The 15,944-nt window shown below is 50.7% G+C and overlaps 4 protein-coding genes across 4 annotated transcripts; 3 read left to right on the top strand and 1 right to left on the bottom strand.

Annotated features, from left to right (window-relative positions):
• Positions 1 to 162: 162 nt before the first annotated feature.
• Positions 163 to 6,364, top strand: N7517_003564 (protein kinase RIM15; the record flags this gene model as incomplete). The annotated part of the gene is made up of 2 exons (XM_056721294.1): positions 163 to 714; positions 770 to 6,364. The coding sequence occupies 2 exons, from the start codon at positions 163 to 165 to the stop codon at positions 6,362 to 6,364; spliced, it is 6,147 nt and encodes a 2,048-aa protein (XP_056577544.1).
• Positions 6,365 to 7,839: 1,475 nt separating this feature from the next.
• N7517_003563 (Mechanosensitive ion channel family) lies at positions 7,840 to 10,703 on the top strand (the record flags this gene model as incomplete). Its single annotated transcript, XM_056721293.1, has 2 exons — positions 7,840 to 8,448; positions 8,514 to 10,703. 2 exons carry the CDS (start codon positions 7,840 to 7,842, stop codon positions 10,701 to 10,703), a joined length of 2,799 nt encoding a protein of 932 aa, XP_056577543.1.
• Positions 10,704 to 12,509: 1,806 nt separating this feature from the next.
• N7517_003562 (tubulin alpha chain) lies at positions 12,510 to 14,278 on the top strand (the record flags this gene model as incomplete). Its single annotated transcript, XM_056721292.1, has 7 exons — positions 12,510 to 12,521; positions 12,670 to 12,786; positions 12,812 to 12,940; positions 12,997 to 13,084; positions 13,137 to 13,208; positions 13,267 to 13,770; positions 13,821 to 14,278. 7 exons carry the CDS (start codon positions 12,510 to 12,512, stop codon positions 14,276 to 14,278), a joined length of 1,380 nt encoding a protein of 459 aa, XP_056577542.1.
• Positions 14,279 to 14,604: 326 nt separating this feature from the next.
• N7517_003561 (thiamine transporter TPC1) lies at positions 14,605 to 15,630 on the bottom strand (the record flags this gene model as incomplete). The annotated part of the gene is made up of 2 exons (XM_056721291.1): positions 14,605 to 15,321; positions 15,391 to 15,630. 2 exons carry the CDS (start codon positions 15,628 to 15,630, stop codon positions 14,605 to 14,607), a joined length of 957 nt encoding a protein of 318 aa, XP_056577541.1.
• Between the last annotated feature and the right edge of the window lie 314 nt (positions 15,631 to 15,944).

The following is a 15,944-nucleotide window of genomic DNA, read 5'->3' as shown; positions in this document are numbered from 1 at the left end:
GATGCTACGGATGAATCAATAACCTCGATTAAGGGCACCCGCGCTGCCCAGCAGACGGTTCTGCTTGGCTTGAATAGTCTTGTTTTATTTTATCTTCCATTTCTCCCTCGACTTCCTACCCCTTGACCATCGAATCCCGCCGGGCCGCCCGAGCGAGCCAGGATGGCCAGCAATGATTCCCCCAAACCACAATTCCTCGCGCCTCCCGCCGTGACGGCGCTCCGCCAGGAGGCTCGGAATATCGACCCGAAGATGGTTCGAACATTGAGCGATAATATGCGAGAGGAACGTGAGGACTTGAAGGAAGCCGCCGAACAGACCTTGAACATCATTGTGGATATGGACCTGGAGGGTTGCATCAAATGGGTCAGCCCATCGTGGAAGCAGGTGGTTGGCTCCTCCCCCGAGTCAGTGGAGGGCCATATGATATCGGAAATTCTGTTGGGCAACAAGGATGTGTTTCGCGATGCGATCGAATCTATGAAGCAGGATGATTCGCGGAGTCGTTTCATTCGCTTCGCCGTCCAGATGGGACCGGACTCTGTGCTGAAGTACTCGCCTGAACCACCCCCAGCGGCCAGAGAGAATCCAGCCCTCGGAGAAGAGGCAGGAGACAGGGAGAAGTCCCAGGAGCAAGAGCATAATCACGATGTGCTCAACATGGAGGGACAGGGAATCATGGTCTATGACCGAACAGATGATGAAGCTGGCCATGTGCGTACCTCAACAATGCTTCGTCTATCGTTATACTGACACCTTTTCAATACAGACCATGTGGATGTTACGACCGCTTACCGAGCCAAGAGAAGTGACAATCGATCTGCCGCCTCTGCTGGTGGAGTCTTTGGGTGTTGGAGCGGAGGTGCTGGCAAATTATCTGACCGAATTGGCCGAGGCTGCAGCGACAGAACCCGATCCTTCCAAGCATCCAGCCCCGACGCCCGTCCTCTGTCGCATCTGTGAACGCCAGATTACGCCGTGGTGGTTCGAGAAGCACTCGGATCTGTGTCTACAGGAACACCGGGCCGAGATGGATGTTCAAATGGCACAGGAAAACCTCAACGAACATCGGCATGTCATTGTCAAGGTCTTGGATGCGTTAGAGGTCCGCCAAGGCAGACCTTTCATCGGCAGCGATGGAAATCCACTGCCATTCCCTCAAGCGGAGTACAAGGGATTAGCCATCGGCCCTTCGACTGCTAGCTCTGCGCCGTCGTCCGGCCCTGTTTCAGGTAGTAATTCAGCGCCCGGCACGCCGCCTCGGTCGCGAGAGCATTCTGCGTCAGGTGCTATTCCAACCCGACCCCGCTCATTCACAGTGCGGAGACCATTGGCTCGCATCGTAGAACTCGTTCTTGACTTGTGCGATACTTCACTGGAAATTAGTATGCCGATGATCAAGGAATCTTCCCGGACAGATGCAGAGGACTTCCGAACGTTGTCACCACAATCTGAATCGCGGATCTCGCAGGTTCTTCAGTGGCAGTCCCCCAGCGCCAACACTTTGGAACAAGAACAGGGCCTGGCCGCGTTGTCGGCAGACACTGAACAAGTTGCCAAGACAAAAGTTGATGCCGTTATACGGCATCGCAAGATTGTCGAATACGCCGAACGAATTCGCATAGAATACACAGTGTTGGTCGAGGAATGCATTGCGGCAGCACTAAGCAAAGCGGAGCGCATAGCTGCTGGTCAGCTCAGCGATTCCTCGTGTTCATCCGATGAAGAAATGGCGCCCGAGAGCACTGTTGACAACAACGTTTCCCCGGACGATACCAATAGTATTGCTGAGGAAGAGTCCCTCTCACAAATCATGAGCCACGAGTTGCAACAGAAGGCGTATCCAGCGGCACCTTCTCCACGGCGACCGACATCTGCGCTGACTCTGTCAATGCGTAATTCGCCAGATCGATCGTTCCTCGCACAATCGGAACGCAGACCATCCTCGGCAGCAGTATCCACAGGCTCCAACAGCCCATTGGAATGCCCCACCCCGCGATCTCATAAGAGTGCTGCAGGACTTCTGGGTACATCGCAACCTTCTCGACTGGGGCTTTCCCTAGCCGAGATTGATGCTGGCGACAGTAGCGATGGCAGTTTGCCGTCTTCTGCCTTCCCGGGAGCTATGCGGACAGACTCACCCTCATCTGAGAGGAGCTTCGATCGAAAACGCCGGAGCCTGGTACTGCCCGGACTCTCAAGCTCTCCTCGTCGGCAGCCTTCTCCCGCTCGAGTTTCAGGCCCGCATTCCCCGTTGCGCATGCCGAAGCCCCGTATCTCTACCGGTGGTGAAAGCCTGCCGTCCCCAGTAGCATCTCCATCTACATACGCAAGTGAACTGGCTCTTCATCATTGCCACCACCATCGCCGGCAGTCCTCGGCAACTTCTTCGGATGTTACGAAACCACCACCCTCCCCACGCCTGTCTTCGATGAGCCAGCAACAACCTCGGCCTGCCCCATTGTCTATCCGCGATTTTGAAATCATCAAACCAATCAGCAAAGGTGCTTTCGGCAGTGTCTACTTGGTGAAAAAGAAGGCCACCGGCGAGTATTATGCGATGAAAGTCCTGAAAAAGGCCGACATGATTGCCAAGAATCAGGTCACCAACGTCAAAGCCGAACGCGCCATCATGATGTGGCAAGGGGAGAGTGACTTTGTTGCCAAGCTTTATTGGACATTTTCCAGTAAGGATTATCTTTATTTGGTGATGGAATATCTCAATGGAGGCGACTGTTCATCACTTGTCAAGGTTCTTGGGGGTCTCCCCGAGGATTGGGCTAAGAAGTATATTGGTGAGGTTGTGCTTGGAGTTGAACACCTTCACAGCCGAGGCATTGTCCATCGCGATTTAAAACCCGATAACCTTCTGATCGACCAAAAGGGTCATTTGAAGCTAACTGACTTTGGACTTTCACGCATGGGTTTGGTCGGTCGTCAGAAAAGGGTGTTGAAGAACCCCGATGAGTCTGCTCCTGATCTGCTGAAGCAAAATTCCTTCCCCCGTGCGATATCGATTGCATCTTCCCGGTCGGCCTCTTTCGACTTCCAGACAAGCGCATCACCCGGCTCTACTCCACTGATTACCCCGGAAGTGTCCGCCAATGCCATCCAGCCATCCTACTTCAGCCTCAACCAAGGTGGTTTGAGTCGGCAAAGCTCTCGTCGAGCTTCGGGATACCGCAGTGACAGCATGGGCAGTGACGGTCTCAATGGAATGTTCAGGACATTCTCCCTTACTGACAATTCCCATGAACCTTCTGCATCGTCGCCGAGTATGTTTTCAACCAGCATGGTTGAAGAAGAGGGCCAAAGTGAGGCTGGCGAGTCTCCTCGTCTTCAACCCCTGCAGCCAACATTCAGCAATCCGATGGCGCAGAATACCCCTCCCCAGCAGAGTATGATGCCTCCAGTGATGGCTCTCTTTGATCCTGAAGATCACGATCGCCGTTTTGTCGGTACTCCTGACTACCTAGCCCCGGAAACTATCAACGGTGTCGGGCAAGATGAGATCAGTGACTGGTGGTCATTAGGATGCATCATGTTTGAGTTCATCTTTGGGTACCCACCGTTCAATGCGGATACCCCAGATCAGGTGTTCGATAACATTCTCCATCGCAGGATCAACTGGCCTGACGACCCAGAGGAGTATACTTCAGCAGAGTCATTGGATCTCATGAACAGGCTCATGACTCTCAATCCTCGTGACAGAATTGGAGCCAATGTGGACGAGAAGTTTCCGAATGGTGGCGCAGAGATTTGTAGTCATCCTTGGTTATCGGATATCAACTGGGATACCCTGCTAGAAGACAAAGCACAATTCGTTCCGAACATCGAGAATCCGGAGGACACAGAGTACTTTGATGCCCGTGGCGCTACTCTTCAGTCTTTTGCAGAGGAGTTAGAAGATGAGAACTCGCCACAGCCGTCAGTCGCCGCTGGGCCCGACCGGCCTCATGATGCACTGTTCAAGGTCCGCTCCCAAGTCAGCTCATCGAAACGACCATTGATGCCGCTCCACATTCCTCCGCACGTTCGTGATGCTCGGGATTCACGAAGTCGGAGACTAAGCGAACCGGCCTTGGCCGATGATTTTGGCAGCTTCAACTTCAAGAATCTTCCGATGCTGGAGAAGGCCAATAAAGATGTAATCCAGAAGATGCGTCAGGAGGCTCTGCAGGCGCAGCACCGACAACCCAATGGATCATCGACCGCTCAGGCGTCGGTCACTTCATCTCAGCCCTCATTGGAAGGGAGTCCGCTGCCCATGTCACTCCAGCGAACTTTGTCACAAAACAAGGGCAATAACCGGCCTTCTTCCCCATCAGGCCTGAGCCAGACAAACTCATCCCCCAGCAGGCCGTCGCAGCCATCGTCTCCCCTCCTAGTTCAGTTCAGCACTGGGGCCAACCAAGAACGGCGCAAGACGTCGGGCTCCTCATCAGCCTCTCACCAATCGAATGGGGCATTCCAACCTTCCTCTGCTGACCAGGGGCGCATGCCCAATCTTAGACTGGGCTCAGTGGCATCCTCTCCCGTCAAGCCCAACCGAATTCCAGCCCATTCCCCCGACAAGACGGGTAACAATCAACGCCATGGTAGCGTCCCAGCGAGCCGTACCCGATCGCACACCATTGGCTCTCAGGATGGAGATGCTTCCTCGTTTCCAAAAGAACCCTTTGTGCCCCATCATCACAAGCGCCGGAGTCAACTCTTTGATATCTCACCTTCATCTTCTGACAATGAGGATCCACGTACAAAAGCACTTTTGAAGGTCCAACGTCGGCGACAAAGTTCTCGACGGTTATCACAAATCAATATTCTAGAAGGGCCCTTTTTCCGGCCATTGGATGTGCTCATTTGTGAAGATCATCCTGTCTCGCGGCTAGTCATGGAACGCCTGTTCGAAAAACTTCGCTGCCGGACCATTACGGTTACAAATGGCGCGGAAGCTGTCAGATACGCTCTTAGTGAAGTTCAGTTCGATATAATCATGACTGAATATCGACTTCCCCAAGTCAACGGTGTTGACTTTGCTCGAATGGTGCGGGAGACGCGCAGCGCCAACAGACATACTCCGATCATTGCTGTTACGGGCTATTTGAAGGATCTCCCGGAGAATCACAACTTCGATGCCCTGATCCAAAAGCCGCCGACTCTACCCAAGCTCACCGAGGCGCTTTCCCAGTGGTGCATGTGGAAACCTCCTCCACCGGACTATAATCCCTCCCAGCCTGTTCCCGTTCCGGGCTCTGGTTCTCGGTCTACCGCCGTGACAACCGAGGACAGCCCTAGTTCCACATCCTCTGGGTTTGTTCTCAATCCTCCCAGCTCTTACCGAGGATCCAGCCGCGATGATTCCGTCAGCAGCAGCGTATTTGGAGATATGGAGTCCTTTAAACCCGATGAGATTCCAGTAATCATAAATCGAAATTCTGATGATTGGGATCAAGCCCACGGTGGATTGGGAATATCCGAAGAGCCAGCAGAACACCCTGGTAGCCCAACTCCCAACGCCGTACCCGTGCCTCACCTTCTCCATGCTGCCTCAGCACCTGCGGCCATGGATGCAGCCGGTGGGCTCACGCCCCGGAGACAACGGTCAAGTGAAGCCATTCGTGCCAAAAGGGAATCACTTGAGAAGAAGCGGTATGAGGGCGCCGAATCGGGTGACGATGAAGACGAAGAGCTTGGTAATTCCCAACCACGTCGCAGCCCACCCTCTCGAAATCGCCGTCCCGGCTCTAAACTGGGGATTGAGATGATGCGGACCAACAGCCGAGGCAGCGTTGTCAGTGGCAGTGAGGAACTCTTGAAGAAGGAGAGGGAGGCTCTTCGGAACCAATCCTCTGGCGATCACGAAGACAGCGATGGCTCTTTGGGTTCCCCGGCCAGTACGAGCCTAGAAGATCATTTCGAGGCCCTCAGCATCCCCGAAGAATCAGAAGGCGAAGAATCAGTCAGTCCTCGTGCGTCCTCTCCCAGGTTTGGAGCATCTGCCTCTCAGCATCACCGGCCATCTCTGGCACATCAGGCTACCTCGATCTATTCCGGAGTTTCCCAGAGTCGTATATCGAAGAGTAGCCCGCCAGTGTTGGGTCAGGGCCAAACCACACCCCCATGGGACTTGCCCCAGAGCGCTGTCTCCCATCAGACTGGCCAGCCAATCACCCCCGAAGTCAAGATCTCCGGCAAGGCACTGGCCCGAGACGCTGATTCAGGCGTGGACGCCGACTGTAGTCCCACACCGGACGCCGACGCTACGCCACGACCTCTTCATCCTTCCCCCAGCCTTGATCCGGAGCAGACGCCTCGTCCAGCGGAGCGACATCGGTCGGACATGAGCTTTACATTTAAAAGATAGATGCCGTGTTCGCCTTTTTTTTTTTTTTTTTTCTTTTCGGGCAAAAGCTTGTCACCTTGCGATATCTTTCTATTCTGTCTACATATTGTCTTCCCTGTAAAGTTTCCTGTGTTTATCTACTCCTCTCTGGATACCTTGTCATATCCACTCTCTCACGTCTCTTATGTCTGAATGTTTTCTTTGTCTTGGAGCAAGGTGTTCCGGTCTTTCTTTTTTACTTTCCATAGGCCTTTTTTTCTTTTTTTTTTTTTTCGGCGACAGTAGTCTCTCATCTTTTTGACTATGTGATTGAAATTCCAACATCAGCCTGACGCTGTTTTCGTTCTTTTTTTTATATATATAGGATATCTCTGAGGATTCCGATGTTTATCTTCTTACATAATCTTGAAAAGGTATTTGTCCCCGCTAGTGGACTTATCAAGTGCTTCACAGCCCACCTCACACATCAGGAATCGCCGGTGATCGTTCCGATCGTAAGTTATGATTGGACACTGGATCACTCGCGATGATCCTAGTCCTAAATAAGACCTCGGTTAATGGTCTGAAACCGTTATTTTTATTTTTTTTCATTGGCACATGGTTACAATGCATATATAACTCCAATAATAACATAAAAGTGCCAAGTCAGGATGAGACATTCAAATAGGGGATTTTTGTAGAATGTGCAATGTGGTTATATCAAACACTTGTAAATAGACACTTGGTATAGCCTATTTATCAGTATACTCTGATTTATATTGTATATATTGATGCAGGGGGACTGTACGGAGTACAACATATAGAGAGGCGTTCTTGGCGTTCACCATGACCTCATAAGCATTAAGCCACTCCAATATACATAATATAGCATATTCCAGTATTACCACTACTATGTACTTCAATTCCATTATTTCCGGGTAATTGTACTCCTTTTAGGCGATTTATTACAACAGACTGACAAAGTCTAAAGAGTCTAAAGAGTCTAAAGAGTCTAAAGAGTCTAAAGAGTCTAAAGAGTCTAAAGATACATTCGCCACCAGGTGGATCGACAAAACGTTGGACCGGTCTGAAAGATAATTGGCATTGCGTATGCAAGAAAATACTTGGAATAGTTGAAATAGTTGGTGTACAACATATTCCGTAGAGAGTGTGTAAAGAGTATGTTATATGCCATGTATACCCCTATTTCCTAATCTCCAAGACAATCTAAATTAATATGAAAATGAAATCTAAACATAACTAAAATAATTAAAAATATAGATCTTCATAAAAAATCTAACTAATCAAAGGTCCAGACTCTGCGTCTACCTCCACTGGACCATTTCTCTTTCTATTCTCTCTCTCTCTCTCTCTCTCTCTCTCTCTCCTCTGTCTCTACTATTTGTTCTAATATCTTTTCTTGTTGAAAACACCTATAATATAAAAAAAACCTCCGCCACATTCCAGTCAAATCCTCCCCGCCTTGACCGAATTCCTATCATAATTGGCCCGGTGCCATGTCGTCCCCCGTGGAGGATCGAAAAACCTATGAACAAAAGGACAAGCGCAAGGACTCGGATAATTCTCCCACTTCCGATGGAACCTGTGTCACTGAGCCCGACACAGATCGCAATCACTTGAAGGTTGACACAAATTATGTTCATGATGAAGATGAGCATCCGCCTATGCGCACACCCTCCGCCCGTCGGGAACAGGCCACTCGTTTGGACGATGACTTGATGCTTCTACAAGCTGAGCGTATGACGTCGCATTCGACCAGCGGACAGGACGATGAACACGATCGCAATTCTATGAATCGCTCCCGTTCGCGTCGTTCCGATGCCGTAGATGAGTTCGATGAAGCCACAAACCCTCTGCACGAAAAGGCTGCAATTTATAAACCCCCCGAGAAACCAAACACCCAGATCGCCGTCTTTGTGAAGAAGCTGCACCAGTCGAGTTTCCTGGTGCGCTATTTGACTTACATTTCCCCCCTTGTCCTCATCCTCTTGGTCCCGTTGCTGGTCGGCGCTCTCAAGTATCCCAATGCCAGTGTGGGTGGTGTAGAATTGATGTGGTTTTCTATTTGGTTGGAAATTGTCTGGTTGACTCTTTGGGCAGGACGGGTGAGTCCAATAAATTATTTCCCTTCAAAGAAACTTGACTGATTAGTTTTTGTCATTTTTTATAGCTTGTCGGCAAGTGTATGCCTCCAATTGTTGGTCTTTTTGCAAGTGTTTTCACCAATAACGCGAAGAAATGGCGCGACATGGCCAAACAGCTCGAGCTTCACGCGGCCCTCTTTTTCTGGTGGCTCGGCGTGGAGATTTCCTTTTTGCCTACAATGAAAAATCATCATGTGGGTGGTGGTAAGGGGACTAAGAGTTGGGAAAATACACTCAACAAAATCATCATTGTCATCTTCGTGTGGACGATCCTGAATTTCATCGAAAAGATCCTTATCCAGTTGATCGCCATCAGCTTCCATATGCGTACCTATGCCGACCGCATCGAAATCAACAAATTCCAGATCGGCAGTTTGACCAAGCTGTACGACTGGTCTCGGTCCACTCTCGATGAGAAAGATGATGCCTTTGAGGAGAAGACCGAGGAACCCACTCCTGCCGGTGTCAAGACCCCGTTGCACTACGCCGGCGTGGCCCAGCGCAAGGCCAAGGGTGCCCTGAACAAAGTTGGAAACCGCGTGGGTGATGTCGCAGGCGCAGTAGTGGCCGATGTCACTGGTCGCACGGCTACTCGCAGCACTGATGCCTATCAGGTCATTCTGGCGCTTCTGCGAACTACCGGAGGCTGTCAGGTCTTGGCACGGCGTCTGTATCGCACCTTTGTGAGGGATGGCTTCGAGACGGTTTTCGGTGGTGACCTGAAAGCGGCATTTGAAGACGGCGAGGAAGCCGAAGCTGCCTTTGCCATGTTCGATCGCGACATGAATGGTGATATTTCCATGGAGGAGCTGGAGGCCGTTTGCGTTGACATTGGCCGTGAGCGCAAGTCCATCACTGCATCCCTGAAGGATTTGGACTCGGTCGTCTCGAAATTGGATAATGTGTTCATGTTCTTCGTGTTTGTGATCGTGCTGATTGTCTTCTTGACGCTCATCTCGACCTCGGCCGCCGGTGTGCTCACCTCCGCGGGCTCTGCTATTCTGGCCCTGTCTTGGTTGTTCTCTGCTACGGCCCAGGAGTTCCTCCAGTCGCTTATCTTCGTCTTTGTCAAGCACCCATTCGATGTTGGTGACCGTGTGACCATCTACGGTAATTCTGGTGATTCCGGTCTTGGTGATGATTACTTTGTGAAGGAAATCACTCTTCTTTACACCGAATTCAAGAAGATGCAAGGCCATGTGGTGCAGGCACCAAACAGCTACCTCAATGGTCTCTTCATCCTCAATCAACGCCGTTCAGGCGCACTTGCCGAGGCAGTCCCAATCATTATCAAGTACGGTACCACCATCGACCAACTCGACTCCCTGCGACAGCGTCTCTTGGAGTTTGTGCGTAGCGAGAAACGCGACTTCCAGAACAACATTCTTACTGAAATGCGTGCGGTCACGGAGAACTTCTCGCTTACGCTCAACATCGTCTTCTTTTACAAATCCAACTGGCAGAACGAGGGTCTACGTCTCCAGCGCCGCAACAAGTTCATCTGTATGCTCATGGTCGCTCTCCAGGAGATTGGCATCGAGGGCCCACGCATGAACCTCCAGGGTGCCAAGTTCGACATCCCCTTCCACGTCAACAATGGCGGCACACGCTCTACCGAACGGGTTCCCCAAATCGACGCCGATGCCGAGGAGTTCCCGATCTCAGGAGAGTCCCACCATCTGCCAGAGAATACCGGAACCAGCAGCAGCAGCGCTGCCCGTCACCCATCGATTCTCCGCAAGGGTATGCACACTGCCAACGCCCGTGCCCGCGGCCCGTCTGTCTCCCAGCGCAAGCACGTCGACTTCTCCTTGGGCATGTCCAACATGGCCTCCAACGATATTATGGGAGATGTGTTTGAGGATCGGGGTGTGGTCGTCGAGGATGTCGTCCGTTCCGCCAACCGCGAGGCTGCTGAGCGCCGCATTCAGGAAGAGAACGAGGACGAAGAGGAGCGCCGGAGCAGCCGCACATCTTCTTCCCGGTATCGTCGTCCCTCCAACATGAGCGTTCCTTCCAATAACGACACCCATCGCCGGTCGAACGATGCCCATAGCTTCCGTAGTGGTCAATCATCGCTCAGTCGCAACCGGTTCTTCCAACACCGCAGCAGTGTGAGTCGCGATCGGGACGACTTGATGGAGCAGGGCCGCTCTGCGGAGCCTACTCCGCCTCCCCCGGCTGCAGTCCATGAACTCAAGGAGCACCCCAATTGATTTGAGATGTCATTTTCAATTCCTCTTGATATCAGATATCATCTTCACTGAACATACTCTGTCAATTTCTTTTTCTTTTATTTTTCATACATGACGCACTGTGTCTCGACAGATCACTTGTCTTTCTACCATACATATATCCCCATATAGGCCTCCAAGCTCTTGTTTATTATTTGGCCTATTTATCATATATAGCATTTAGGTCGAGGCTTAGTGACTTGACCAATAAAAAATGTTTCTTTTCTGTTTAATTGACATCTATCTGAACTGCCACCTTGGACTTTGCCACACATGTCTCAGAGTCTTTTAAGTAGACTTGTCGAATATCCTTTTGAGGTATCTTTGGGGTATTCCTCCTTATTGGTGCTAAAGACAGATGATTCCTATATTCCTATCCCATCCCCATCCAACCCATCACAATCCATCTCAGGTTGTCAGATCAATTAGATCCAGCTCATCCCTACGACTTACTTGTACATGTGCACTGTGTGGACATACTGGGATTGGGAAGGCCTAAATCGGGGTTCGAGATTCCCAGCTCCCGAGAGTTTGCCGAGACAAGACACAAATGCGATTGCGCAGTTAACTTCGCACTGACAAAGTCCCACAGTCCAGAAGCGACGAGCCCGGATTAACAAAGTATGGGATGACTGGACACCAGGAGAGGACACCATGCCTAACCCCCGATACCGAATGATGTCTTTGATTTTATACCAGTTACATAAATCCCCGACTCTAAAGCGGCCCATATGAAGACCCTTTCACGCTCGGTGATTCAACACGCGCATTATCAGCTTCGTAGTCTGCTGATGATCAACATCCATTCCAGTACGGGACTAAGGAGTTCGCCTTCTATGAGCGGCGTCACTCCGTGGTGAGACATCACTTATCCTGTTGCTACAAATGATTGATCTACAAAGTGGCTCCATTCAAGCATGGATTTAGCGGCTTTTCAATGCACTGACGTCCAATCTCGCATGAATCTCACTTCAAACGAACTGTTCCTCATATCTGGGACCCTGGTGAATCCACCTAGACCGCGGTTCCGCCACCGACCACGTTTCAGATGCATGTCTCAAGCCGCGCTTGGAACGGTGGGACTGTGGAAAAGGTTGCCAACAGCTGGGAGGGCTCAATCAGCCGATTGAAATATCAGATTCGTCACTGGCCGGGCGCCAGCTTCTTGCCCTGGCACATGGGTTGATGAAAAGCTCAATCATGGCATTGGAGCAACCAGTTATGCAGCTATATCCGACTCTACGGTTGATATGGTTGACTCACACCATATTCTAGTGTGGACCAGGCAACAGAAGCCCTGGCGCAAGCCATAATTGAGCGTGAGTTTGCATTTTCAGACCGTCTCCGTTGTGTGTCGCTTGCGGTATATCGAGCGATTTGACCATGTCGCCTTGATTAAGCAAGGTCAGATTGTGGAATGGGATCTCAGACTTTGCCATTGGATTCGAATTTCGAGACTTCTAGCTTGCTAGGCAATCTGAACGATGAGCCTTTCATGCGGCCTATTATATAATGTAGAAACCTTTGATTACGGCGTCGAATCATGTATGAAATATTGAGACCAATGCAACGATTTGGAGAATGTTAGAAGTCCATAATAGATACTAGAATTCTGCATGTATTGAGACAAGTTGGGTTCCAGAATAGTCATTGTAAGTCCTGCGTTGCTTCCACGTCAAAGAGATCAGCCTGCTTTTGTGCCCCAAAAAACACTTCACTTCTCTCTCCAACTTCTCCCCATCCTCATTCTCATTTTTATCCTAATACTAGTTTTCAGTACAATCCACCATGCGAGGCGAGGTATGTATGCCCTGCTATTCTGCGGGCTATTGCGTTGACAGGGTCGAGCTGTCTATACACTTCCCTCCCCACACCTTTGGCTCTCATCCATTCAACATCCAAAACGAAACCAAGAGAACAGACACTGATGTTGATTTGAATCTACCAGATTTGTCATTTACATATTGGCCAGGCTGGCACACAGCTTGGTAACGCTGCCTGGGAACTGCACGTCTCTTCATTGTCTACTATCCCCGATATATCCGCTGATCAAGATGCAACGCAGGTATCTACTTGAACACGGTCTGAAGCCTGATGGATATGTCGACTCCGATAGTACCGATGAGGCCGCCAAAAGCGGATCTTACGAGACTTTCTTTACTGAAACTTCCGACGGCAAATATGTTCCCCGTTCCATCTTCGTCGATCTTGACCCATCGGTATGTGATGGACCATAAAGTTGCAGAAAGCCTCACCAGCTGAAACATTGTGCTAGCCCATCGATGAGATTCGCACCGGCACTTACCGTGATCTTTTCCGTCCCCAGCAGCTGATTAGTGGGAAGGAAGATGCTGCAAACAACTGTATGAACCATTCAATTTGTGGATCAAACCACGAGGAGCTAATATACGGCAGATGCTCGAGGCCATTACACTGTCGGAAGGGAGATTTCTGCAGAGGTGATCGAGGGCATTCGTTATGTGGCTGGTACGAACCTGATAACTTGAGCCTCAACCCTGATGGGTCCCAGCTAATATCTCTATAGAGAACTGCCAGTCGCTCCAGGGCTTCTTGATTTTCCACTCTTTTGGTGGTGGTACAGGATCTGGTTTTGGTTCGTTGTTGTTGGACCATCTGACCAGCATGTATGGGCGCAAATCTAAGCTGGAATTCTCAATCTACCCTTCTCCACGTACCTCGATTGCCGTGGTAGAGCCCTACAACGCCGTCCTGTCAACCCACAGCACCATTGAGAACTCCGACTGCACCTTCATAGTTGACAACGACGCCGTGTATGATATCTGCCGGCGCAACCTGGATGTCCCTCGTCCTGGATATGAGCATCTGAACCGTCTTGTTGCCCAGGTAGTGAGCTCCATCACATCCAGCTTGCGGTTTGATGGTGCACTCAATGTCGACTTGGCCGAGTTCCAGACCAACCTTGTCCCATACCCGCGTATCCACTATCCCTTGATTTCGTATGCCCCGGTGATCAGTAGCCAGCGCAGCTCGCACGAGAGTTTCAAGATTCAGGATCTCACTTTCCAATGTGCGTGAATACTGTTCCAATGGGTGTGATTTCTTCTAACTGAGTCGTAGGCTTCGAACCCAACAATCAGATGGTGAACTGCGATCCACGAAAGGGCAAGTACATGGCTGTGGCTTTGCTTTACAAGGGTGACGTTGTACCCCATGACTGCACTATGGCTGTGCACGCCCTCAGGACTAGGGGTACCTTCAGTTTAGTTGAGTGGTGTCCTACCGGATTCAAGTTGGGAATCAACTACCAGAAGCCTATGCGTCGTCCCAACGATGAACTTGCGCCTGTCGACCGTTCGGTCAGTATGTTGTCCAACACCACCGCCATTGCCGAGGCCTGGAGTCGTCTCGATCACAATTTCGACCTTATGTACTCCAAGCGTGCATTCGTCCACTGGTATGTTGGTGAAGGGATGGAGGAAGGCGAATTCTCCGAAGCCCGTGAGGATCTCGCGGCACTTGAGAAAGATTACGAAGAGGTGGCCGAGGAGAGCACTCCAGAAGGTGTTGAGTACTGACTTTTGACTGCTACCACTGACTCTGGACTTGCCTTGTTGCTCGAGCAATCATTGACATGATTTGATCTGCCCGAGCATCTGCCACACTGCTTTTCTGTATTGCCTTTCCTCCGTTCATGCTATTCTAGGGATATGTGTCGGGCCAATCGAAGGATGGAAAGGTTATCAAAACCAAAAACAAATCAAATTGAAAAATCAAATCAAATCTATGAGTAATATTTGACTTTTCGCCTTTATTCTATAACGAACCCTTCAACCCGTAAGTGATAACGCCGTCAAATGCTCCATGCAAGATTATTACTGGTGATACAAGTTGAAGATCCCCTTCAACCGTCAGCTCCGACATTGAGCTCCCGAAGGACTTTTAATGCGTGCTCATAGGTCCACATTGTCACCGCACTTGCCGGTGCTGCCTTGAGCAAACTGACCGTCAAGCCGCGGTATAAACCACGCACGCCCTGGGTGCGGAAAATCATGGCAATACTTTGGAGAACGCCCTTGTACTCCGGGATATTGCGATGAATGTAGCGGGTCCTTGTTGGGCCCTGTACCTGCAAGCGCTTCCGCACTAGGTCAAGCGGGAATACACCCGTCTTAGCCAGTACACTGGCCACAACACCAGCTGCGGCATCCCCTGTACCGAACGGCAGAGCATCCCAGGTCATGACCGGTCTAACCGCCTCGTATGTGGTGAAAAAAAGTCCCATGTATGGCACAATCTGCGCCACAGCAGCAGAACATCCCCGGTAGAATCCCGGTATGCCCTCATGACGAGCGATCTCCACAATTGAGGCACGCAGCGAGCCATACACACGGTCCGGGCCTTGTGCGGCGAATCGAGTGCGGAGAAGGTCAAGTGGGTATGTTATCCCCGTGGCACATCCGCCTGCTACTGCACCCGAGAGGAAGGATTCGACCGGTTGGGGGAGTCGGTAGGGGCCGAGTTGGGCGAGGGCTTGGGTTGTTCCCCGATACGCGGTGAATTGCATGGCGCCGTAGCAGACATACATCATTTCGGCGGGAATATTGCCCTTCCAGAGGCCCTGTGGGGAGAAACTTGCGTTAGGTTATTGAAATTGGCATTGACAGGCAAGGTGGTCTTTTCAACGTACTGTGATTCCCTCTTGCTTCATAATCGTCCGCATGGTGGACAATGTCCCCTTATAAACAGGCCCATCGACACTCTGATGGGAGGCGGGGTCTGACAACGAATGGATTTGCAACTGCAACCTGATCTTTACGACGTCCAGCGGCGCAATACAGAACCGTGATATCAGACCTGCAATTCCGCCGGCCAATACCACCTGCCGCTTGGTGCCTTCATCTTTGAGGTGTTCGCCCCCGGCCGACATGAGTTGAGAGTGCTTTCTCTTACAGACTGGAGATGTCTGTATCGATGGGTTATAAGAGAATTGAAGCATGAAGATCCATGTTGATTTCGTTGAGTCCTTGGAATGTGAAAAACAAAACAACGTCAATTGGCCATTTACGTAAGTTCCGAGCCCCGATGTCATCGACGGAAGAATAACATGTCTGCCTGAGGTGTTACTTACAGCCTGAGGTATTAAACTATTGCCTAAGGGGAAATTTACTTGCCTAAGGCATTCAACGATCAGTCCACAGGAAGCCGAGGTAATTATAGTTCCACTCCATTTGTCCCGGGTGC

The sequence above is a fragment of the Penicillium concentricum genome (genome assembly GCF_028827145.1).
Source record: "Penicillium concentricum strain IBT 3081 chromosome Unknown utg000002l_segment0_segment0, whole genome shotgun sequence".
Lineage (NCBI taxonomy): Eukaryota > Fungi > Ascomycota > Eurotiomycetes > Eurotiales > Aspergillaceae > Penicillium > Penicillium concentricum.
This window is presented reverse-complemented; position numbering and strand designations above follow the sequence as displayed.